The following is a 24634-nucleotide window of genomic DNA, read 5'->3' on the forward strand; positions in this document are numbered from 1 at the left end:
AAAAGTGGAGATTGGTTTAAACCTCGCTATCTGTCTCTTTGACATTTGCAACATCGTTTCAATATTGAAATTCGATCTCCAGCTATCCCATAATAATTAATGTGTAGGGGTTAGGAGTTGGGATTGAGAGACAGTCAGGCAGCTTTTCTCAGCCAGTCGAAATCATGAATCAGCATAATTTTTTATGGGTATATACACTACCATTCAAAAGTTTGTGGTCACTTAGAAATGTCCTTGTTTTTGAAAGAAAATAACATTTTTTGGTCCATTTAAAATAACATCAAATTGGTCAGAAATACAGTGTAGACATTGTTAATGTTGTAAATTATTATTGTAGCTGGAAACGGCTTATTTATTTTTATGGAATATCTACATAGGCGAACAGAGGCCCATTATCAGCAACCATCACTCCTGTGTTCCAATGGCACATTGTGTTAGCTAATCCAAGTTTATCATTTTAAAAGGCTAATTGATCATTAGAAAACCCTTTTGCAATTATGTTATCACAGCTGAAAACTGTTGTGCTGATTTAAAGAAGCAATAAAACTGTCCTTTGGACTAGTTGAGTATCTGGAGCATCGGCAGTTGTGGGTTCGATTACAGGCTCAAAATGGCCAGAAACAAAGAACTGTCATCTGAAACTCGTCAGTCTATTCTTGTTCTGAGAAATGAAGGCTATTCCATGCGAGAAATTGCCAAGACATTGAAGATCTCGTACAACGCTGTGTACTACTCCCTTCACAGAACAGTGCAAACTAGCTCTAACCAGAATGCACAACTGAGCAAGAGGACAAGTACATTAGAGTGTCTAGTTTGAGAAACAGATGCCTCACAAGTCCTCAACTAGCAGCTTCATTAAATAGTACCCGCAAATCACCAGTCTAAACATCAACAATGAAGAGGCGACTCTGGGATGCTGGCCTTCTAGGCAGAGTTGCAAAGAAAAAGCCATATCTCAGACTAGCCAATAAAAAGAAAAGTTGAAGATGGGCAAAATAACACAGGCACTGGACACAGGAACTCTGCATAGAAGGCCAACATCCCGGAGTCGCCACTTCACTGTTGACATTGAGACTGGTGTTTTGCGGATGCTGTTTAATGAAGCTGCCAGTTGAGGACTGTCAGCTTCATTTACAACATTAACAAAGTCTACACTGTATTTCTGATCAATATGTTATTTTGCTGGACAAAAAACGAGAATATTTCTAAGTGATCACAAACTTTTGAAAAGTAGCGTATAGAAAGAAATTTCAATATAAAACAGGTAAAACTAAATGAAATGCAGCTTTCCAACTTCAGTTTGAAGTGATCGTGTTATCTGTGTTGTTGCCTAGCTCCTCTGAAAAACAATTTCCTAACGAGAGAGCACATTTTATATGGCAGGTGAAATTGCGCATCATTAGTATCCAAATAAATGTCACTAGAAAACAGCTTAAACAAATGCAAACGCAGCTGTTTTCTGTTATTCTGGCTGTGACTGTAAGTTAGCCGTAGTTGGCTAGCTATCAAGCAAGGGATAAGAATGTTGCCATAGATATAAATCCATCAAAATAATGTTTTAATGAAAATATGTCAATCATTATTTGAATATGTTGCTCAACCCGTTGTCTAAAAGTGATAATCCCCCCCAAAGCAGGTGATTGGAGGATATATTGGCACGGTTTGCCGCCACTTGTCTTAGTCTCAGGCCTAACAGCCATGCCATATCCAAACACCGGCTTCTCAGGCATTATCACTTAAATACCAATGTAATTAGAGCAGTAAAAAAAAAATGTTACCCGTGGTGTACGGTCTGACATAACATGTCTTTCAGACAATCAGCATTCAGAGCTCGAACCACCCAGTTCATAATTGTCTTCATATATATTTGTTGTTGGTCATTTATTAAGCATGATGATGTTTTTATGTCAATCAAGTTATTGTGAAGCCAAAGACACATTTTCTTGGACAATAAAGTTTTTTGCCCAAAAACACCCCTGGTGATCAGGTTGTGTTACACAATCGTTCGTTTGTAAATTCCACATTGAGAACGTCAGGCAATTCATTTGTTGTTTTCTGTTTAATAAGAGTGCATGGTTAGGTTGTGTGAAGCAGGACCGGGCCAGACCTACAGGGGAGATGGTGTAGAGAAGCAGGATTAGTGGGGGGTTTGCTTGGCAGGGTAGTATGGGAATGGAGTGATGGAAGCAATACTGTTACAGTAGCTAGTTTGAATATATTTTGTTAAATCACATCCATGTAATGTATGCTAACTGTACAGTAAATTATTAGTTACTGAACATAGATTTATTTGCAAGTTACTGTCTGTATTTTCACTGACTGCTTGATGATATCCTTTGAGGTTAGGGACTACCGTTGTCTAGAGTTACTAATATTCTGCTCTGACTGACAACATCTTATGTATTTTACAGACACAGGACGTGTCAGTAGTGAATATTGTGTGTGAATATTTCCTGTTTAATCATGTACACTTACTGAAACTGATTGGCTAATGAATATGCTGGCTTTATTCGCTAGTTACTGTATTTTCACTGCCTGATATTATGATAACATTTTTGGCTAATCTGAGATTTTATTTGGTTAATTTCAAACAGGAAGCCGAAAGAAAATTACTGTTATCTAGAGCCATACACAGTCTGCTCTGACTGATAATGTATTTGATTGACATAGACTCACAGGTATGATTGACAGGTGTGATGTGATGTGATTGACAGGCGGTGTGTGTGACAGACGGAGAGAGGATCCTGGGCCTGGGGGACCTGGGCTGCTACGGCATGGGCATCCCTGTGGGCAAACTGGCACTCTACACTGCCTGTGGAGGCATGCCACCCCAGCAGTGTCTGCCAGTCATGCTGGATGTGGGCACAGACAATGAGGTAAGAAGAGGCACACCTAACAACCAAGTGAATACATGCATAGCTACATGCAAACAAGATGATACACTTGACACCCGTCAACTATGTAACAAAGAAAACTGTCAACTTCGTAACATATTATATGCTAGACGTAATATGCCAGCTAAGAAAACACCCTCCAGTCAATACGTTATATTCAGGTAAGCCCCTCAGTCTCCAAACTCCAAATTTCCAAACGCTAACAGCCAAGAAACGCGAAATTCTCACACTTTACAACGAGGAAACACCCTGAACGCAACTGAGGAAAGCCGTACTGTTCACCCATGCAAGACAGAAAAGCACTGTCGTGTCTTTGGCATCATTAAACTGAAGACTTATTTATCAAATAACTCTCTGTAATTATTATTACGTGATTAAACTGATTAATCATGTAACTGTAATTAACTAGGAAGTCGGGGCACCAAGGAAAATATTCAGATTACAAAGTTATAATTTTTCTTATATAACTTTTCAGATATTTTCATATCTGATCAATTAGTCTTCTTAATTAATTCATTATTTACTTTATCTCACGTTAGTCTCATTCCAAACGTCGTAAATTGTTGGTTATCTGCACGAACCCAGTCTTCACTGAGTCATCCATACATCAATTGTCTCAAATAATTTATTTACTAACAAAGTAATTCACAGAAATGCATAAACAAACAGTAGATAGTTACAAGGAAATGATAACGGGGTTTCCTTAGTGGGATAAACCGATATCGCGGCTTGGTGGACAAAAAGGGAAGTGGGGGTCAACTGAGATGAGACACTACAAAGTTGATAATTATAACAATTGAAATGTTAATCCTTTGCACATGAACGCTCACTCATTCAGGAACAATTGCAATCAATATATATATTTACGCTCAGTGTGTCGTCGGGATCTCTGTTGAAAAGTTAGTTTCTGTTAGAGTTTTTGTCCTCTCTCTCTCGGTCATGGTTAGAATGCATAGTTCAGAGTGACATTCATTCATTTCGTTATAGATGTTTCGGCGTTTGTCGTTCTTTGCATTCAATGATACCGAATTCCTAACTGCAGACTAGTAATTAATATCAAAGACTTGTTCTTATTCTGTCGGTATTGATAGTCTAAGAGTTTAACTACGTGGGATGGTTAAAAGATTCAGCAATCGTCTCAAACTTTGGCCCTCTAGTTATCGAGGTAAGCTGGTCTGCAACCTTTGTCCTCTCGTAATTGAGAGAAACATGGTCTGTTGAGAAATTCTCAAAGTGGGGGTTTTATTCGGAACATCGAAAAGGGCTGTCTCATGACGCCCGGTCCTGTCTGTACCCCTGGGGGCGTGCCAAGGACTTAGTGAAACTTTTTAGGGAATTGGAGTTTCCTTCATTAAACAGTCGAAAATCACATTACACAATTTTACAAACAGTATCATCCTCACTCATTCATCTTATACAACAATTAGATGTAAACCTCATAGCTGAGGCTATTACATGAACAGCGTTATGGTAATGTGGCCGCACCTTCTCCCATGAGTGTCACAAAATGGTACCAAACAGACCAGTTCGTAGCTGGATTCTTCACTGATCTTTTATACCTTCTCCGGAACAAATGTTGTTCGGACCTCAAGTTCTGTGAGGTGCAAGAAATTCCTTTGTTCTCTGAAAATTAACTCTGTCTCTATACTGTGGCCATGAGGATAATCTCCTCCAGGAATTTACGACCTCTCTGACCACAACAGCCTAGTTGTAGGAGACAGAGAGAGGGGGATGGTACTCGCTGTACCTAAAGAGGGCAACGTCATGACAGCACCTATCCTGCCCGCCAGCACTGCCAGTCAACAGTATTCAAAGAGGCCCTCTGGTTTGGTTTTTCCTGCTGGTTCCACTGGTCCTATGTATGGCCTGGTCCTCCTCTTTATAACTGAAAGAGGAGCCTCACTCACTCTCACTCACGGGCCGGGCGGCACGTGTGCTGTGGCAACACTGTAAAACAGGAGCAAACTAAGGATAGTCTGTGTTGTGTACACGGCTATATTTAAGTGTATTTTCTCCATGTCATCCAGAGCTGGGCCAAGGGTGTGGCACTGCCACCATATGCCTGCTGCTTGGCTGAGCCATCCTCTGATTTCCTGGGCCTGGACCTGCTCTCCTAGCCTCTGAGTTTCAGTATAAGAGTTGGGGAGAGGATAAAGGGCGATTTGGGGTTAGTTGGGTGGGTCTGGTCAAGGATAGACATGATCTTGACAGTTATCAATATGCTGAGAATAAGACATAAAAGAAGACATCACTGTGAAAGAAGGATAGATGGATAAAGGGTGGGAGGAAAGAAGAGGGAGATGGATTTGCGGTTAGCTGGGTATAGGACTGGTCAAAGATGTAAACGACTGACAATAATCATTGGCGATAGAGAGAAATAATGAAAGACACTCCATGGGCAACAAAACGAGGGGACTAGTATAAAAGAGGGATAAATAAAGGAAGAGGGAGGGAAAGATAAGGAGACGGGAAGCAGAGTTGAACAGAGGGACTAGCCCTATCCCTGTCAGATGTAGCATTCGCTGTGTGGATGGTCGCCACAAACTCTCTCCATGTTCTCTTATGTCAGCTAGCCAATTCACACTTCATCAAACCACACTGAGACCCAGAAGAAATCCCCCTTATTCATAGAACACACACAAAATGCCTATGAGAGAACCAATAAAAGATCTTACACTACAGCATGAATACTCTCTGCCAGTTTCTCCCACTCTGTTCTACCTCATAGCAGAGGTAAATGCCATGCCCTTCTGCCCCCATCCCTTTAATAGCATCTCCATACACACTTCTATGCATGAACTCTATTGTTCTATTGAAAGATTTTGAAAGCGACTGTCACAGGTCCAGTTTAGGGATGCTTGGGTGATTGTCAACTATTCCCGGACATTTATAGGCATCAAAACACCACTTTAACTAGCTGCCTCAAAGACTGTCTGTGTCCTCAATGCACTCTGTAGCTGCTGCCAGAGGATGGAAGCAAATAGGGGTTTATTACCATATATTTGTGTGTGTGTGTGTGCACTCTTAGAAAAAAAAGTGCTATCTAGAACCTAAAAGGGTTCTTCGGCTGTCCCCATAGGGAGTCCCTTTGAAGAACCCTTTTCAGAGCCAAAAAGGGTTCTCCTGTGGGGACAGCTGAAGAACTCTTTTGGAACCCTTTTTTCTAAGAGTACGTGTCTGTGTGCGTGCATGTTTGAGATGTGTTTCTCTGCTATGCCTGGATTTGGCTTGGTCTGTCTACTTTCTATGCTCCTCTATTCATCTCTGTATGTATGGAAGTGTGTCTATGGAGTATTTTTTTATGCACACACAGTGTGTGTGCATTTAGCGATGTGTGCTCATATTTCATGCTACTCTCCCTTTGTGTGATGCGTGTCTGTGGCAGGGACTGAATTGGAACGTTAATCAATAAAATCAACTATTGAGAATAATGGGCAGACCTTCATTGTCACACATAGTGCTGGAATGGGCCGTAACCTTCATGTGTGAAAAGGTGTTCTTCCTTACACTCAGAGAAGTTATAGGTTTCTGACTGTTGTTTTCCAAACCTGTGAAGTGTTTGCAGATGTAGCACAGCAGCAGCCCAGCAGCTCAGTATCTGTCAGAGTTTACAACAGGCCAAGCAAATTTCCCTTAAAAATCACCTCACCACCCGGGAAGCAGAATGTACCAGCCATTACCACAGATCCCTCATCACCAAGCACTCCATCAGGATCACCACAGGCACACAAACACTCATTCAGGCACGGGCGCACCCATGTATGCATAGACACAGATCTCTGTGTGTGTGAATGCGTGTGTACGTGCATGTGTTACACAACCTCACGAGAACTAAGACCTTGCACTGTAGTCTCTAGTTGGCCATCACAACCTTTTCCATTTTTCCATCATTCTAAAGAGATGACAGGCCAAATGAGTTGTAATAGGATAAATGGAGTGCCTGTGTGTCTTAAGCCATATGGAGTTCCTCTGGCCTGACTCATAATATATTATCTCAGAGGGTTACACAGTGGTAGGAGGTGGTGGAGGTAGGCAGTAAATAAGTGAACAAATGAGGCTTATTTCTGACCTTGGGTAGGTATGAGGACTCCTGCACTGAGGTCAGGCATGTGACATCTTGACCTTGACTGGAAAGACTGGGGTTGTGTCCAAAATGGCACCCTATTCTCTATGGGACCTGGTCAAAAGTATATAGGAATTAGGAAATACTGTAGGGTGCGATGTGAGACTCAGCCTGGATCTCCCTGTGGTAGTGTTGCACTGTAATTACAGAACGTGATAAAGCAAGGGGGAATGTTTTGGGAACATGTCCAGAAAACAGATGGGATATGGCAGAGCTCCTGTATAGGATGTGACTGATGCATGGGATGGGCTGTGCTGTGCAAGGCATTTCAGATGTGTGCGCTTCTCTAGGTGCACTGGAATGCGGGAAGTGGATAATCTCTTGTGTAAACCATCGCTAATCCTACACAGCCCGGCTACCTGTGGACTTCTCGCTCTCTCCTCCCTCTCACACAGAAACGCGCACACTGTTTCTGACGCATCATTCAGCTCTCTAACATCCCGTAACATTCACAAGCACGTACTCGCAAAAACAGATGCACACATCTCTTTTCCCTCTCTCCTTTGTCTATTTTCTACACACAGACATGTACACTCACACTCATCAGTAAGACACGTCTCTGTGTCTACACGTTGTTTTCCCTCCCAGTAAACAGGTCTGTAGAGTGAGTATAGAAGACATACATTTTTCTTCTTCTCTAAATGGCCATTAATCTAAATGTGGCTTGTGGGAAATAAACTAAACGGTGAGTGTTATGGGAAAGTTGGCCCTCTCTCATCTCGCTCTTTCTCTCTCCCACTCACTCTCTTTCTCTCCCTTTCTCTTTCACTGATATTACCTGGTATAACCTCTGTGTCACAACACACACTGAAATGAGACCCCGGTGATGTCATCCCACACAATGTGTTGTTTGTCTTGTGTTGGGTGCGCTCTCCTGGACCCAAAGGGGGGTGTCCCTTCAGACAGGCCCCTATCTCTCCCATACACTCTGCTCCCTCATCCCCCACTCTTCCCTCCATCTCCTACCTCTCTGTCCTAAACAGACCCTGACTGTTGCTTTTGAACAGGGTTAGTTACACCTGAAAGCAGAAAGAACAGCTCAGGCAATCAACAGAAGAGCATCTCAGGGAGAAAGTCGACATATCTCAACACCTCAGTGCTGTGTCAACTGAGCCAATACATGAGATTAACTCGTTCATTATTACTCTGTCAGAGCTGTTTATACAGTATCTCCTTCCTCGGATACAGTATGCACACGAGAAAGTAATCTAGCGTCTTGTAAAAGTCAATCACTGTCCCAGCTCTGTCCAAATAGACCACTCCCTTAAATCCATCCCCCCACCCCCAGACTCCACGGAATCTAAACGCTCCAGTCTTGATGAGTCATGCCAGCGTTCCAGATCACCTCTTCCCAGGGGGATCAGAATTCCCTTGCGTCATGTCCTCAGTTGAACAGACCAGTGGCAGTCGGTACCATTTTTAAGATGAGGGAGTCAGATTTTTTTTTTTTCTTCATGAGAATGGCCTTATTTCTATTACAGCATATTGGATGACTGTCATTCATATTCCATTCACCTAGTTCAATGTAGCATCGATAGGTTTAGGCTACTACATGATACTCTAATTTTCCCTATACCCATCATGAGGTTGCTACAACCTAGCCAATGAATGAAAGTTTACAACGTAGGTGCACACAGGTCGAGAGAGAAATTTGACAGTGACACATGGACAGGCAGTGACACATTCAATACTGCCTTGCACAATCTTGGCTGCATCTAGCTGATCTAGGGTGTAATCATTAGTCCAACAGTTGCAAACATGAGTTTCTATTGGACAATTTCAGGTATGTTTAGCCCCGTTTCGCTCTGTTTGCTTCCGTTTAAGAAATGTTTTTCAACAGAATCGGAAGAATGAATACACCCCTGAACACAGTTCACTTTTATAGCAGCCACGTTATATTCCCTCTCGCATCTATGCGCTCTCCTCCTCTAACCTTTTCCCTTCGCTGTGGACTTCAATGCACAACACCTCAGCTGTATGTGACCAGGCAAAAAAAAACTTTCCAAGCCAAACCATATCATAACTGCTACACACAGCCTAGATCATTGTCACCATATTAGCTAGTTAACATGGCTAATAGAACTAACACGTTAGTAAACCAGCTACAATAATGTGGTAACCTTACCGTGTACAGTCAGTAAGCAGTTTAGCAGTAAAACCGGCAGGCCCCGGGGGCAATAAATGAGTAAAACCAGAAGTGTAACTTGACTTGGAAGAGTTCCAGTGTTGTGTTGGATAGTCATATCCAGCTAGCTAACAGCGTCCCTCTGTTTCAGCAGGGTGTTTGAATAGGCTAAACTAGCTAGCTGCATTATCTAGCTAAGTAAGTGAGAAAAAAACAACAACCTCTATTGTTTCTCCTTTGTTTTTTAAAGAAATGAATTTGTTCAAAACTGTCTTTTCTCCAATCAAATCAAAGTTTATTGGTCACATACACATGGTTAGCAGAAATTATTGAGAGTGTAGCAAATGCTTGTGCTTCTTGTTCCGACAGTGCAGCAATATCAACAAGTAATCTAACAATTCCACAACAACTACCTAATACACACAAATCTAAGTAAAGGGATGGGATAAGAATATGTACATCAAATAAATGGGTGAGCAATGACCGAGTAGCATAGGCAAGATGCAATAGATGGTATAAAATACAGTATATACATATGGGATGAGTAATGCAAGATATGTAAACATCATTATTACAGTGGCATTAATAAAATGACTAGTCATCCATTTGTTAGTGGCCAATGATGTATGCAGGCATTTGTGAGTTTGTGATGTTTGTTTAGCAGTCTGATGGCCTTGCAATAGAAACTATTTTCCAGTGTCTCGGTCCCAGCTTTGATGCGCCTGTACTGACCTCGCCTTCTGGATGGTAGCGGGGTGAACAGGCAGTAGGTCGGGTGGTTGATGTCCTTAATGATCTTTTTGGCCTTCCTGTGACATCGGGGGCTGTAGGTGTCCTGGAGGGCAGGTAGTTTGCCCCCGGTGATGGGTTGTGGCCGTCAGGAAGTCCAGGACACAATCGCACAGGGCAGGGTTGAGACCCAGGGCCTCAAGCTTAATGATGAGCATTGGAGGGTACTATGGTGTTGAATGCTGATGGGAGGGAGTCAACTACTCACAACATTTTGTGCACTGCAGTGCTAGCTACTGTAGCTGTAGCTTATGCTTTCAGTACTAGATTCATTCTCTGATCCTTTGATTGGGTGGACAACATGTCAGTTCATGCTACAAGAACTTTGATAGGTTGGAGGACATCCTCCAGAAGTTGGCATAATTACTGTGTACGTCTATGGAAGGGGGTGAGCCTCCTACTGTAGGTTTTGTATCACAGTAAATCTACCCAGAGGAGGATGTCCTCCGACTACCCCATCTACTGTAGCCCGTTATTGCAATTATTTGGTAGACATATGGATATATTTTGTATAGTTGAATCTAAAATACTTTTAAAACAAAATGTTTGACAATTACAAAAAAAATATGAAATTCACTGAGGAGGATGGTCCTCATCTTTCTCCTCTGAGGAGCATCCCCTGAAGCAGACAGTGGAGCAGACAGGGGGGGCAGGATTGGCGTAGAAGACTGGCAGGATCCTAGGGAGGACATCCCACTCCCGGATTTAGAAACCTGGCTCCAAGTGGCTCTCTTTACAGACACATGCCAGAGATAGATAAGACAAATAGAAGAAGTACAGTATTAAAACACACAATAAAACACAATAACTTGAATAGCTGACCACAGCGAAGAGGAGACATTTTGTAGAGTAGACCACGCTTTGATGCAGAGTGTGTATGTGTGTGTTAAGAGCAGATCAAAGTGTGTTTGTGTGATAAATCACATACAGGGGCCCTCTGAACCCAGGCCTCTCATCACCGAGCACTCCATCAGGATCACCACAGACATGCAGACAAGCTACACACACAGAAACACACACACACGTGTGCGCACTCGACCTGAACTCAGGCCTCAGTCAAAGGGCTAAAGTGATAGCGTAGCTACTCAATCCCTCTTTCTCTCTGTCTCAATCTGGCCGTCACCGAAACAACTTTCATAACAAGCCAGCTTGGATGGCAATAAAATGGACTAACTACAGCGAAAGATTTCAAGGATGGAATGGCAGTAAATGAAGCCGTATGTATTACGAGGCTGCTCCAAGCAACACAATGAGGAATGGGGAGGGATGTGAACTGGACTTGGGGATGGTAACCAAACCTTATTTCACCTTTCCCATCATCTTGGTACCTCCTTTCTGTTGATCCAACCTTTGGTAAAAAGGTGTGGTGTTTTGTAGCCAAAAACGAGGCTTGATAAAATCCAGCCAGCAGCAGTGGCATTTGAAACTAGTAAATGAGTATGATAGGCCGTTAAGGTTTGACCTGTGGTATTTACACACAAAAAAGGAAAACCGGTGCATTTTTCTGACCAAAGGAACAATTTTCTATGAAGAGTTTTGGGAGAGTGGATTACTTCTACCAATAACTTTCAGCAAACTACTTCCACATATTTTTGTCCAGTTTAATTTGAGCTTTTACCTACAGCAATGAAGTAATTTAGGGATCTAAGCATTACCAGTTAGTCTGACTTTGTATCCCCATAATAGCCCTTGTGAGGAGTGAAAAGTGCCAACAGAAATGGAATTCCAACCAACAAGGGTGATAAGGCCAACACTTTTGATTTGGTGAGGGTCAGTGGTATCACCCCCCCCCCCCCCCCTTCCTTTTGCCCTCAACAGCTTCAATTCCTTGGAGCATGGACTGTACAATTGTCGAAAGCGTTCTACATGCTGGCCCATGTTGACTCCAATGCGTTCCACAGTTGTGTCAAGTTGACTGGATGTCCTTTGGGTGGTGGACCATTCTTGATACACACAGGAAACTTTTGAGCGTGTAAAACCCAGCAGCGTTGCAGTTCTTGACACAAACCGGTGCGCCTGGCACCTACTACCATACTCCGTTGGGAGGCACTTACGTCTTTTGCCTTGCTTATTCACCCTCTGAATGGCACACATACACAATCCGAATCTCAATTGTCTCAAGGTTTAAAAATCCTTCTTTAACCTGTCCCCTCCTCTTCATCTACAATCATTTTGAAGTGGCTTTAACAAGTGACATCAATAAGGGATCATAGCTTTCACCTGGTCAGTCTATGCCATGGAAAGAGCAGTTGTTAATGTTATGTACACTCAGTGTATATTTGCTGACGCTATCTGAACTGACAGAGGCTGCACTCCTCATTGCTCTTTTGGAATCAACGACACATGGTTCACATTATAGGGGGCTGAGGCTTACAGTGATAAGCGTGTGTGTGTGTGTATGCCAATATCACTTCATTCTTCCTTACTACTTTAGTTTTCCACTGTTTTCTTTTTTTCTTTTAAGAGGACACAAGCTGCCTCCTGTGTGAGAATGTGTGTGTGTGCGCTGTCTGTCCATTTTACTGTGGATTTGACTTTTAAGGGGACAACGTTGCCCAGAAATAGCATTTTGAGAGTGGTTATTAAAAACCATGAAGTGCTTGAGCTGGAACCAGTACTGCAGGGGTTGTTGAGTGCTTAAGGGCACAAAGGAAAGGCCTCATAGGAGCAGGAGTCTCCCACATTTAGACCACACACACACATCTATCTTCCTGTCTTTCGCACTCTTTGTCAAACACACATGTGCATGGACACTCTCTCACACACACCTACACACCACATACACACACACAACACACACACACGCGTGCTCATATACACACACACAATGTACAGTACACACAAATACTTCCCTTTTTCTCTCTCCCAATTTGTTTGAATGTAAATCCAAACACCAAATCATGTCTCACTTTCTCCCCCATGTTATTTTTTTAGTTCCACACCAAAGAGATCATAATCATAGTTGTAAATCTTACTTATGTCACACAGTTCTATCCAATATCATCCAGTGGCTAGGACAGTCAGTGTGTGATGGATTTGCAGTGTGGTTGTAGGGGAATGGGCTTTGCTGGATCTGAGGGATAGAGGCCTTGTGAACTCTAACCCAGTCTTTTTGGATAAGTAGTGGTCTTATATGCAGGAGTAAATGGAATCCAACCAGTCCAAACACTCCCTCTGTCTCTGTCTCTGCATAGCGTGCCTCACAGTATGATGTCTGCTCCTACAGTATGTGTGACATACCCAGCTGCCGCAGATGGAAAAAGCAGTTCTTCTCCACCCCTGGGTCTGTGTGAAATCCTTACCACTATATACTGTACGAACTGACTCTAACCTTCCCTCCCTCTCCCCCCTCTTTTCTAGGAGCTGCTGAAGGACCCTCTGTACATTGGGCTGAGACACAAGAGGATTCGAGGCCAGGCCTATGATGACCTGCTGGAGGAGTTTATGAAGGCAGTGTCGGACAGGTACAGTAGAACTATTTTCACACTACTTAGCCGAGCTAAGCCCGAGATGTACTGGGCTAGTCTGGTTACACATCCACCATAGGCACTGGAACCAAGCTGGAAAGGACTGCATGCAAAAATATCTGAGCCAGCACAGTATGGTTCAGGTTCACCCTATAGTGAAAATTAGGTATATGACTACTGCCCAAGAATCACACGTCAACACTTCTGCCTTGTACTCTATTTTATCTAAGGTTCAGGACAGTGACTCTGAAAGGGTTTATGCACTAATGCCCTTATCAGCCTAGGAACGGCATATGAAGAGTTTTTTTCCCAAAACGCTTTATCCACCAATTTTTCATATTTTTTTTATTTTATTTTTTTCAATTGGATGCTATATATCCATTGTTTAGCTGGAATGGAATGTTCGTATCCTGTATATTTGACTGTGACATGTGGTTGTCTCCACTAGCTGTAACGGCTTTCCTCCTGGGATGAAGGAGAGGACCAAAATGCAGCGCAGTTAGTGTTCAACATGTTTAATAAAGAATGACAATAACGTGAACACTATACAAACTACAAAATAACAAACGTGAAAACCGAGACAGTCCTATCTGGTGCAGAACACAAACACAGAGACAGGAAACAACCACCCACAATCCCCAACACAAAACAAGCCACCTATATATGATTCTCAATCAGGGACAACGATTGACAGCTGTCTCTGATTGAGAACCATATTAGGCTGAACACAGAAACAGACGAACTAGACACACAACAGAATTCCCACCCAGCTCACGTCCTGACCAACACTACACAAGCAAAACACATAAGAACTCGTTCCACTAGCTATCTTAAGATGAGTGTACTTACTGTAAATCACTCTGGATAAGAGCATCTGCTAAATGACTAAAATGTCAAATGCACATGTTTTGCATACATATCTCCTATTAGTGTTTGAATTATTTCCTATACAAATGTTTAAATATTGATGTCACATGTACAGTTGAAGTCGGAAGTTTACATACACCTTAGCCAAATACATTTAAACTCAGTGTTTCACAATTCCTGACATTTATTCGTAGTAAAAATTCCCTGTTTTAGGTCAATTAGGATTACCACTTTATTTGAAGAATGTGAAATGTCAGAATAATAGTAGAGAATTATTTATTTCAGCTTTTATTTCTTTCATCACATTCCCAGTGGGTCAGAAGTTTACATGCACTCAATTAGTATTTGGTAGCATTGCCTTTAAATTGTTTAACTTGGGTCAAACATTTCGGGTAGCCTTCCACAAGCTTCCCACAATAAATTGGGTGAATTTTGGCCCATTCCTCCTGACAGAGCTGGTGTAACTGAGTTAGGTTTGTAGGCCTCCTTGCTCGCACACACTTCAGTTCTGCCCACACATTTTCTATAGGATTGAGGTCAGGGCTTTGTGATGGCCACTCCAATATCTTAATTTTGTGGTCCTTAAGCCAGTTTGCCACAACTTTGGAAGTTTGCTTGGGGTCATTGTCCATTTGGAAGACCCATTTGTGACCAAACTTTAACTTCCTGACTGATGTCTTGAGATGTTGCTTCAATATATCCACATCATTTTCCTTCCTCATGATGCCATATATTTTGTGAAGTGCACCAGTCCCTCCTGCAGCAAAGCACCTCCACAACATGATGTTGCCACCCCCGTGCTTCATGGTTGGGATGGTGTTCTTTGGCTTGCAAGCGTTCCCCTTTTTCCTCCAAACGTAACGGTGGTCATTATGGCCAAACAGTTATATTTTTGTTTCATCAGACCAGAGGACATTTCTCCAAAAAGTACGATCTTTGTCCCCATGTACAGTTGTAAACCATAGTCTGGCTTTTTTATGGCGGTTTTGGAGCAGTGGCTTCTTCCTTGCTGAGCGGCCTTTCAGGTTATGTTGATATAGGACTTGTTTTTACTGTGGATATAGATACTTTTGTACCTGTTTCCTCCAGCATCTTCACAAGGTCCTTTGCTGTTGTTCTGGGATTTATTTGCACATTTCGCACCAAAGTAAGTTCATCTCTAGGAGACAGAACGTGTCTCCTTCCTGAGCGGTATGACAGCTGCGTAGTCCCATGGTGTTTATACTTGCATAGTATTGTTTGTACAGATGAACGTGGTACCCTCAGGCGTTTGGAAATTGCTCCCAAGGATGAACCAGACTTGTGGAGGTCTACCCTTTTTTTCCTGAGGTCTTGGCTGATTTCTTTAGATTTTCCCATGATGTCAAGCAAAGAGGCACTGAGTTTGAAGGTAGGCCTTGAAATACATCCACAGGTACACCTCCGATAGGCTAATTGACATCATTGGAGTCAATCAGAAGCTTCTAAAGCCATGACATCCTTTTCTGGAATTTTCCAATCTGTTTAAAGGCACAATCAACTTAGTGTATGTGAACTTCTGACCCACTGGTATTGTGGTACAGTGAATTATAAGTGAAATAATCTGTCTGTAAACAATTGTTGGAAAAATGACTTGTGTCATGCACAAAGTAGATGTCCTAACTAACTTGCCAAAACTATAGTTTGTTAAGAAGAAATTTGTGGAGGGGTTGAAAAACGGGTTTTAATGACTCCAACCTAAGTGTGTGTAAACTTCAGACTTCAACTGTATATGATACGGATAGTCATGAATGAATTGTGAATAATGATGAGTGAGAAAGTTGGAGTCATAAATATCATACCCCCAAGACATGCTGACCTCTCACCATTACCAATAAGGAGAGGTTAGCATTTTTGTGAGGTATGATATTTATGCCTCTAACTTTCTCTCTCATCATTATTCACAATTCATTCATGATTATCCGTAATCATGGTAACATCCATATTATTGTAGAAGTGTTTAGAAACATATTGTATTCTTATTTCCTATAAAAGTGATTCCAAAATTATACAATACATTATTTACCATTTAATGTCTATTGGGCACTTATTGCAGGCACTTTGCTTGTTATTGTTTACAATAAGTAGCCTATAATAGAAAAATGTGAAGTTTGAAATTAAATACGTTTGCTAATATGGGTGATTGTTAATGGGACAGTTTATGGTTCAACCATCAAACTAGTAGTAGTAGGATAATAAATAAAAACCTGGTGCACATCATTGTTAGAAATGAATCTTTCTATGCATCGTTACCAAATAATTTCAGGCAATTTATCGCGATATGGATATTTGCTCATACCGCCCAGCTTTAGTCCGCATACTGTTCTAAGCCTATCTGTCGATATGTCGTCATACTGTAGTTTATATTCCACATCAGACGAAAGAGCACAGGCTCATTCTCAAGCTGACCTCATGCTGATGCTGTTACATGGTGTTGTGGGTCTACTGAGCTTATACAGAATATCTGAGCCTTCGGTTAACACTGGTTGGAATGTGAGGGTGTATGTGCCTCTGCTTTGTGAGTGCTGAGTTAAGTGGTCAGGTATCCGACCACACTATACCCCCTTCACTAAATTTCTAAACTCTCTCTCTTTCTCACACGCACGCTCGCACACACACACAGACCCATCATATCCTGCAGCCTAGTGATGGAACCAATCTAGCCCTTTCAAACCCCAGTCTCCAGTGCTTTCAGTACTGTGCTTGACATGGCAGGAAAGGATTGGTTAGAGATGGACTCGCTGGACTTAGATGCGTAACTGGATATAGGGCTGTTTGGTATTTTGATATTTTTCTACATTAGGTTTGTACATTCATATTGGATATTTTGTCGCTTTGTGGGGATGGATCAACGACTGTATAAATAAGGGGATGAATATGGAGAGGCCTATACTTTCCCCTGGGGCTTGGAGAGTGTCCAGTCCAGTTTTGTCTCTATAGTGGCTGATGTTTTCTCTTCGGTGACACAGAGCTGTCCCTGACCACCCCTGGTCACATGTGGCCTTGCTTAATGTCAGACCAGTTCAGCTCCAGAGGCCAGAGCAGAGCAGAGACCAGGGTCTGGGGCCCCTCCAACTGGCAGGGGAAAGCCATGACTCCTTAATAACTGGGTGGCTTCACAACTCCAGGGAATGGCAGAGCTTTTCCCCCGAAAGAGCCTGTTTGGCGGAAAACAAATGATTATTGGGTTGGAAATTGAGTGAATGAATGAATGATTATAGTCTGGGAGAGAAACGGAGAGCTCTTAGGCGGGCCGGGCACTCATTTGGTGCCGCTTTATATTCTGAAGCTGATTTTTCTATACTCACACTGCCTCATATAATTTGATATCTTTGCTCATCAAAGGCCATGCAAGCATTTGTCATTCTTTTTATTTTTTATTTATTTCACCTTTGGTTAACCAGGTAGGCCAGTTGAGAACAAGTTCTCATTTACAACTGCAACCTGGCCAAGATAAAGCAAAGCAGTGCGACAGAAACAACAACACAGAGTTACACAATGGAATAAACAAACGTACAGTCAATAACATAATAGCAATGCAAATGAGGTAGGATTAGGGAGGTAGGGCAATGAATAGGCCGTAATGGCGAAGTATTTAGGAATTAAACACTGGAGTGATAGATGTGCAGAAGATGAATGTGAAAGTGAGATACTGGGGTGCAAAGGAGCAAAAAAATAAATAACAATATGGGGATGAGGTAGTTGGTGTCACGCCATGACCATAGAGGGCCTTTTTTTGTTCTCTATTTTGGTAAGGTTGGGGTGTGACTAGGGGGTGGTGTTCCTATCTAGGTGTCTTGTTTTCTATGTTGGTCTGGTATGGTTCCCAATCAGAGGCAGCTGGTTATCGTTGTCTCTGATTGGGGATCATATTTAGGCAGCCATTTCCCCACTGGTTTTTTGTAGGATCTTGTTTTTGGTTAGTTGCCTGTGAGCACGCCATTAGCTTCACGTTTCGTTTGTGCTTTATTGTTTTTTTGTGCCGGTTCACTAAATAAATATGTTGAACCTATACCACGCTGCACTTTGGTCCGACAATCCTTACAACGACGTTCGTGACAGTTGGATGGACTATTTACAGATGGGCTATGTACAGGTGCAATGATCTTTGAGCTGCTCTGACAGCTGATGTTTAAAGTTAGTGACGGAGATATGAGTCTCCAGCTTCAGTGATTTTTGAAATTCGTTCCAGTCATTGGCAGCAGAGAACTGGAAGGAAAGGTGCCCAAAGGAGGAATAGGCTTTGGGGGTGGCCAGTGAAATATACCTGCTGGAGCGCGTGCTACGGGTGGGTGCTGCTATGGTGACCAGTGAGCTGAGAAGGCGGGGCTTTACCTAGCAAAGACTTATAGATGACTTGGAGCCAGTGGGTTTGGCGACGAATATGAAGCGAGGGCCATCCAACGAGAGCATACAGGTTGCATATGGGGCTTTGGTGACAAAACGGATGGCACTGTGATAGACTGCATCCAATTTGCTGAGTAGAGTGTTCGAGGCTATTTTGTAAATGACATAGCCAAAGTCAAGGATCGGTAGGATGGTCAGTTTTACGAGCGTATGTTTGGCAGCATGAGTGAAGGATGCTTTGTTGTGAAATAGGAAGCCGATTCTAGATTTAATTTTGGATTGGAGATGCTTAATGGGAGTCTGGAAGGATAGTTTACAGTCTAACCAGACACCTAGGTATTTGTTATTGTCCACATATTCTAAATCAGAACCGTCCAGAGTAGTGATGCTGGATGGGCGGGAAGGTGCAGGCAGCGATCGGTTGAAGAGCATGCATTTAGTTTTATTTGCATTTAAGAGCAGTTGGAGGCCACGGAAGGAGAGTTGTAATGCATTGAAGCTCATCTGGAGGTTAGTTAAGTGTCCAAAGTAGGGCCAGAGTTATACAGAATGGTGTCGTCTGCGTAGAGGTGGATCAGAGAATCATCAGCACCAAGAGCGACATCACTGATGTATACAGAGAAAAGAGTCAGCCCAAGAATTGAACCCTGTGGCACCCCCATAGAGACTGCCAGAGGTCTGGACAACAGCCCCTCCGATTTGACACACTGAACTCTATCAGAGAAGTAGTTGATAAACCAGGCGAGGCAGTCATTTGAGAAACCAAGGCTGTTGAGTCTGCCGATATGATTGATTTCAGGCCAAGGTCTTGTCCAAGGTGGCTACTCTGAAACTCCAACATGTGTCCCCTCTCCTTTAGTCACTGGCCAGACTATTGGAAAAGGATACAGATAGAAACACTCCGATCAGTCAACACGCTCCCCCACAATGTTTTAAACCAGTGGAACCAAGGCCCACCAACAGTCTAGACACTGTTCAAGTCTTTAGTCTTTTGGGTGAAGAGCCCTCTCAAACTAGCAAGACCATTTTCAAATGCTAAACAGGAGAACTTTCCTTTGCAATCCAATTGGTTCTGTGAGAGTTGGCCTCTCCTCAGGTTTGCATGAATTGCGGGTTGGTGCAGGGGGCAGCACACAGGGCATTTCAATGTCTGAAATATTTTGGACTTCTGCCCCTCTGTGCCTCTCGACCATTTCCCCCACGTTTTTGTCCCCATGTCAAATCATTTAATGAGTAAAGATTCCCTCTTTTGAACCCAACAGCTCTGTCGTCCGTCTTTGTCTGTCCATCGTCATGGTTATGGGGCCAGCTTTGGGTTAGACCTCTTTGGTAGATGGGGTTAGGGGATATCGGACAAACAGGCGGATGTAGGGGGAGAAGGAATGCAGACTGTGTTTCTGTCTTTAATGATGGAGAGGGGATTTTGGGAAATAATGTGTGTCGCTGAGAGATGTTTGCTCTCTGGAGGAGAGAAGGAAAGAGGGAGGCGAGACGCTGTGGCTTTATTAAGAAGGCTTTGTTCTCAGCCTCTCTGGCCTTTCAGCCCCCAGGCCCCTCGGCTCAGCCCCCCATGGACACAGAAAGAACAGGCAGCCAATGTGGATGCACACACAGGGAGATGGAAACAAATACGGAGGTAACAGGGCCTGACTCTGGCATGTGTGCGTGCGTGTGTACTGTACAGGTATATGTAAAGTTTAGGACAGTGTGTGTGAGTTATCTTGCTTGGACAGCTGTGTTTGGACAGAGTGCTCTTATCCATGACATTCTTTATGGATGCCAGCGCCTCCTTGGTATGCACACGGAGGAACAAGACCCACTTCATGCCTCCTCTTCTGTCGCCCCCTCAAACCTGGAAGTAGAGGGCACTTCCGGAAAGATTCTAGGTACAAGTTTAGGTTTCATCGGGCCTGGGATGAGAGAGGATTAAGTTGCCTCAAGGAGCTGGGGTCTTTAATTTGTCCTCTTTATCCCACGCGCCAGTCCAAACGTAACACCGCCGCGTCTGAGCGATCCGCCACATGGGAAATCTGCTGTCATCTCTCATAGCCATCTTGGATTTTTTTCAGACCAGTAACAAACATTTTAGTGTGTCAAAAGGCTTTACACTCACTGTAGGGGAAGTTTGGCAGTTAGTGAGAAACCTCAGCGCCCCATCAAAAGGTGATAGTCTTAACTTGCCGACACGGGAAAACACTTATTTCCTCCAGTAAGAATGTGTACTATCGATATGAGCTGTAAATCCCAGAAGAATGAAAGTGTCCAAAAGAGGTCTGTATTGTGCTGGTTACGTCCCCCAGATGGCTTTAGCAGTGCTAGGAAAGTATCACATTGATTGAGGCCTCAACTATGCACTCCACCCCTAGTCCATCTGCCAATGAGTAGCCGATATCAGTGAAATGTGTGTGTGTGTGTGTGTGTGTGTGTGTGTGTGTGTGTGTGTGTGTGTGTGTGTGTGTGTGTGTGTGTGTGTGACAAACATCATGAAGCAACACTTGCTGTCTACAAAGAATTATATTACTCAGCACATTTTCCTGAAGCACACATCATACCCCTATATATGCTTAACTCAAAACAGCATTAGTTTTGCTCTGACGCACACACAAACTTTTGACGGCAAGAAATGCATTTTGATTTATAAGAGGAATTAAGAAATAAGTATAGAAAAGAGCAAACAAAATAAATGTAAGAACATAATCGTAGAGGTCACTGGTCACCATTGGCCTCTGTATAAACAAGCATACACAATGTATACAGTACCAGTCAATAGTTTGAACACACCTACTCATTCAAGGGTTTTTCTTTATTTTGACTATTTTCTACATTGTAGAATAATAGTGAAGACATCAAAACTATGAAATAACTTAGTTCAACACTTTTTTGGTTACTACATGATTCCAAATGTGTTATTTCATAGTGTTGATGTACTCACTATTATTCTACAATGTAGAAAACAGTAAAAATAAGGAGAACCTTGAATGAGTAGGTGTTTCCAAACTTTTGACTGGTACTGTATGTACAGTGCATTTGGAAAGTGTTTAGGTTCCTTCACTTTTTCCACATTTTGTTACGTTACAGCCTTATTCTGAAATGGATTAAATAAAAACATTTCCTCATTTATCTACACACAATACCCCATAATGAGAAAGCGAAAACAGGTTTTTAGAAATGTTTGCAAATGTATTACAATTAAAAAACGATACCCTATTTACATAAGTATTCAGACCATTTACTATGAGATTCTAAATTGAGCTCCGGTGCATCCTGTTTCCATTGATCATCCTTGAGATGTTTCTACAACTTTATTGGAGTCCACCTGTGGTAAATTCATTTGATTGGACATGATTTAGAAAGGCACACACCTGTTTAGAAAGGCACACATAAGGTCCCACAGGTGACCGTGCATGTCAGAGCAAAAACAAAGCCATAAGGTCGAAGGAATTGTCCATAGACAGGATTGTATCGAGGCACAGATCTGGGGAAGAGTACCAAAACATTTCTGCAGCATTGAAGAACCCCCCCCAAAAAACAGTGACCTCCATCTTTCTTAAATGGAAGAAGTTTGGAACCAAGACTCTTTGGCTGGGCGGCCAGCTCTAGAAACTGAGCAATCGGGGGAGAAGGGCCTTGGTCAGGGAGGTGACCAATAACCCTGGTCACTCTGACAGAGCGCCAGAGTTCCTCTGTGGAGATAGGAGAACCTTCCAGGAGGACAACCATCTCTGCAGAACTCCACCAATCAGGCCTTTATGGTAGAGTGGCCAGACGGAAGCCAGCCTCCGCTCACTGAGAGACTGTGTTCTCTCCACTTCAACCTAGGAATTTCTACAAGGCATGTTACTCATCTCTGGGTGTGGCGTATTGGTAGTTTCTAGAGGCTTCTCACCTAAAGCAGATCCAGCCTCTTTGTCTTGGGTGTGTTACGGTAGGCTGGGAGGTGCATTTTGTTCTGGTCGGAGGTACACCCATCTAGCCCTTACTCCCTCTCCCCATCTCCCTTTTCTCCCCCTCGCCCCCTCTCTGTTGGTATGGCCTGAGGACCAGGGGTTTGACCCTAGCCAAGACTGATTTCAGTCTCTCCCTCCATCGCAAATATTCTCATTTTGGTTTTGATTGATTGATTGTGGACATTCAGTCCTCCTCATTAGAACTGCTATACAGAGCTGCGCAGATCATGTACTAGCTATCAGCAGGATAAATCCGTCTGTGCTTCAATTCGAAGCTATCCACTCCCTACTATATGATTTTGTCACATGCAACACGAGAGCTACATGACTGTCGTCTGTCTCAGAGCTACAGAGCCACAACACTCTGCCACCAAAACCACCTCTTTGAATAGCTGCGAGGGCGCCTGTTTATCTGGATGAACTGAGGTGACCTCGTAGCGATACACAATAAGCACGGTAGGGGGCGGTAATGGTGCTGTAGTGGTGACAGCATCCTCGCCTCTCTCGCTGTGCGCCTCTTCCGCAGCCTTGAGACAATGAAAAGTTTATGGTGCTTTTTTGGCTGCTTCTCGCATCCTCCCCGTAACCATAGCTGCACTGCTTTAGTACTTTGCTTTCCTCTGTGCCTGATAGAAAACACATTTTCTCTCCACGGTCCTGCTGTGCTCGTTTTGGAGCACTCGTTCAGTCATTCCCTGCGTCAATCGTCGCTTACAGAATGTGCTGTATCACAGATGGCTGAGTCGGATGAAATACAGGGTCAGACAGACGGACACAGTGATGGAACCCACCTCTCTGATCTGGAGCTAAAGTTTTATTAGCACTGAAGCCCAACTCTCATCCTCTTATCCTTCCTCTCCAATTCTCATCCCCCGCTCACTTCTTCCTCCTCTTTCCCTGGAGGCTTAAGCATTTTAGCAGCAGCAGGCCAACTGAGAAACGGCTTTCGTGATTTGTACAATAAGCTGCAGAAATGCTGGCGTGAGTCTTTTCCATATGCCGGGTATGAGGGGCTCTCCAGAAAGATGGAGAGAGGGAGCGAAAGAGAGGGGTAGAGAGAGAAATAATGGAGAGGGGGAGAGAGAGAGAGGGGAGAGACAACCAAGTTATATTGTAGCTAGAAAGATCCATAAAGAACAAGGGGGTGAAACTCACATCATCTCTCCCTCTCCTTGCCCTCATGATTGACAGGACCATACTCTGTGCTGCCGTCGCTCTCTGCTCGACCAGTCCCCATTTTCCTCCCGCGCCATGCGGCTGAAATGCGAGCCCTGGAGTTTTCATTAGAAGTGCATCTCCCACCCTCTCCCTCCCTCTACGCCTATTGTATCTGTGTGACACTGGGCTTGGCTAATAGAGAGAGCTTGTGTTACTCTGTTTTCACAGATTTACAGCACTGCGGAAGAGAGCATGGGAACCAGGAGTCACTTTCTGCTAAGGCTATTTTAGCAGCTCATAATACATTTCTTATTTTCTGTGTATCGTGTTTTTGTAGGGTTTTGTATTAGTGGATGATGAGGTCATGTATGTCGGTGAACAGGGTGTCAGGTGACCTGGGGATTAGCTTGTAAAGTAGTTCGGTGATGATTTACTAGGTGGTCCTGCTATTCTTGCGCTTACACAGGGTTTTATAGTGTTTCCGTTCCTTTGTGAAGCTAGCAGATCTCCCTCCTTGACAGACATTTAACCTGTCTAGTGACCTGGAGGACAGCTGTTTGAGGATTGGTCGCTAAGCAGAGGCAAATAGCCTGTCATAGAATCAGTCCTGAACACCAAGTTTCTTACTGTATTTTTGAGGCCTAAGTCACTAACAAAGTGGATCGCTGGATGGTATAGCCTGCACATTGAAACATGCTTATTTACATTAATAATTAGTCATATGCATTGTATGCATAAACACCAAGCTCGTACAGCATCCCACCCCACGTGTTTCAAATGTAACTCGAGCTCCTCAACAGTGAATGAGTGCCCTCTCCAGGACAGAACTGTGAAGGTTCTTATTCCTGTGGTGTAGAAGAGGGACTTGGTACAGGCAGAGGCAATGCACTATTTGCTAC

General features: G+C 43.1%; 1 protein-coding gene across 1 annotated transcript in view; it reads left to right on the forward strand.

Annotated features, from left to right (window-relative positions):
* LOC129857790 (NADP-dependent malic enzyme-like) overlaps window positions 1–24634 on the forward strand; it is a 117907-nt gene that overhangs the window by 85580 nt on the left and 7693 nt on the right. The window contains exons 5-6 of the mRNA XM_055926363.1: window positions 2715–2876; window positions 13292–13395. Of these exons, the coding sequence (XP_055782338.1) occupies window positions 2715–2876; window positions 13292–13395 (266 nt within the window). The remainder of the gene's footprint in view (window positions 1–2714; window positions 2877–13291; window positions 13396–24634) is intronic.

Source organism: Salvelinus fontinalis, chromosome 6 (assembly GCF_029448725.1).
Source record: "Salvelinus fontinalis isolate EN_2023a chromosome 6, ASM2944872v1, whole genome shotgun sequence".
Classification (NCBI taxonomy): Eukaryota; Metazoa; Chordata; class Actinopteri; order Salmoniformes; family Salmonidae; genus Salvelinus; species Salvelinus fontinalis.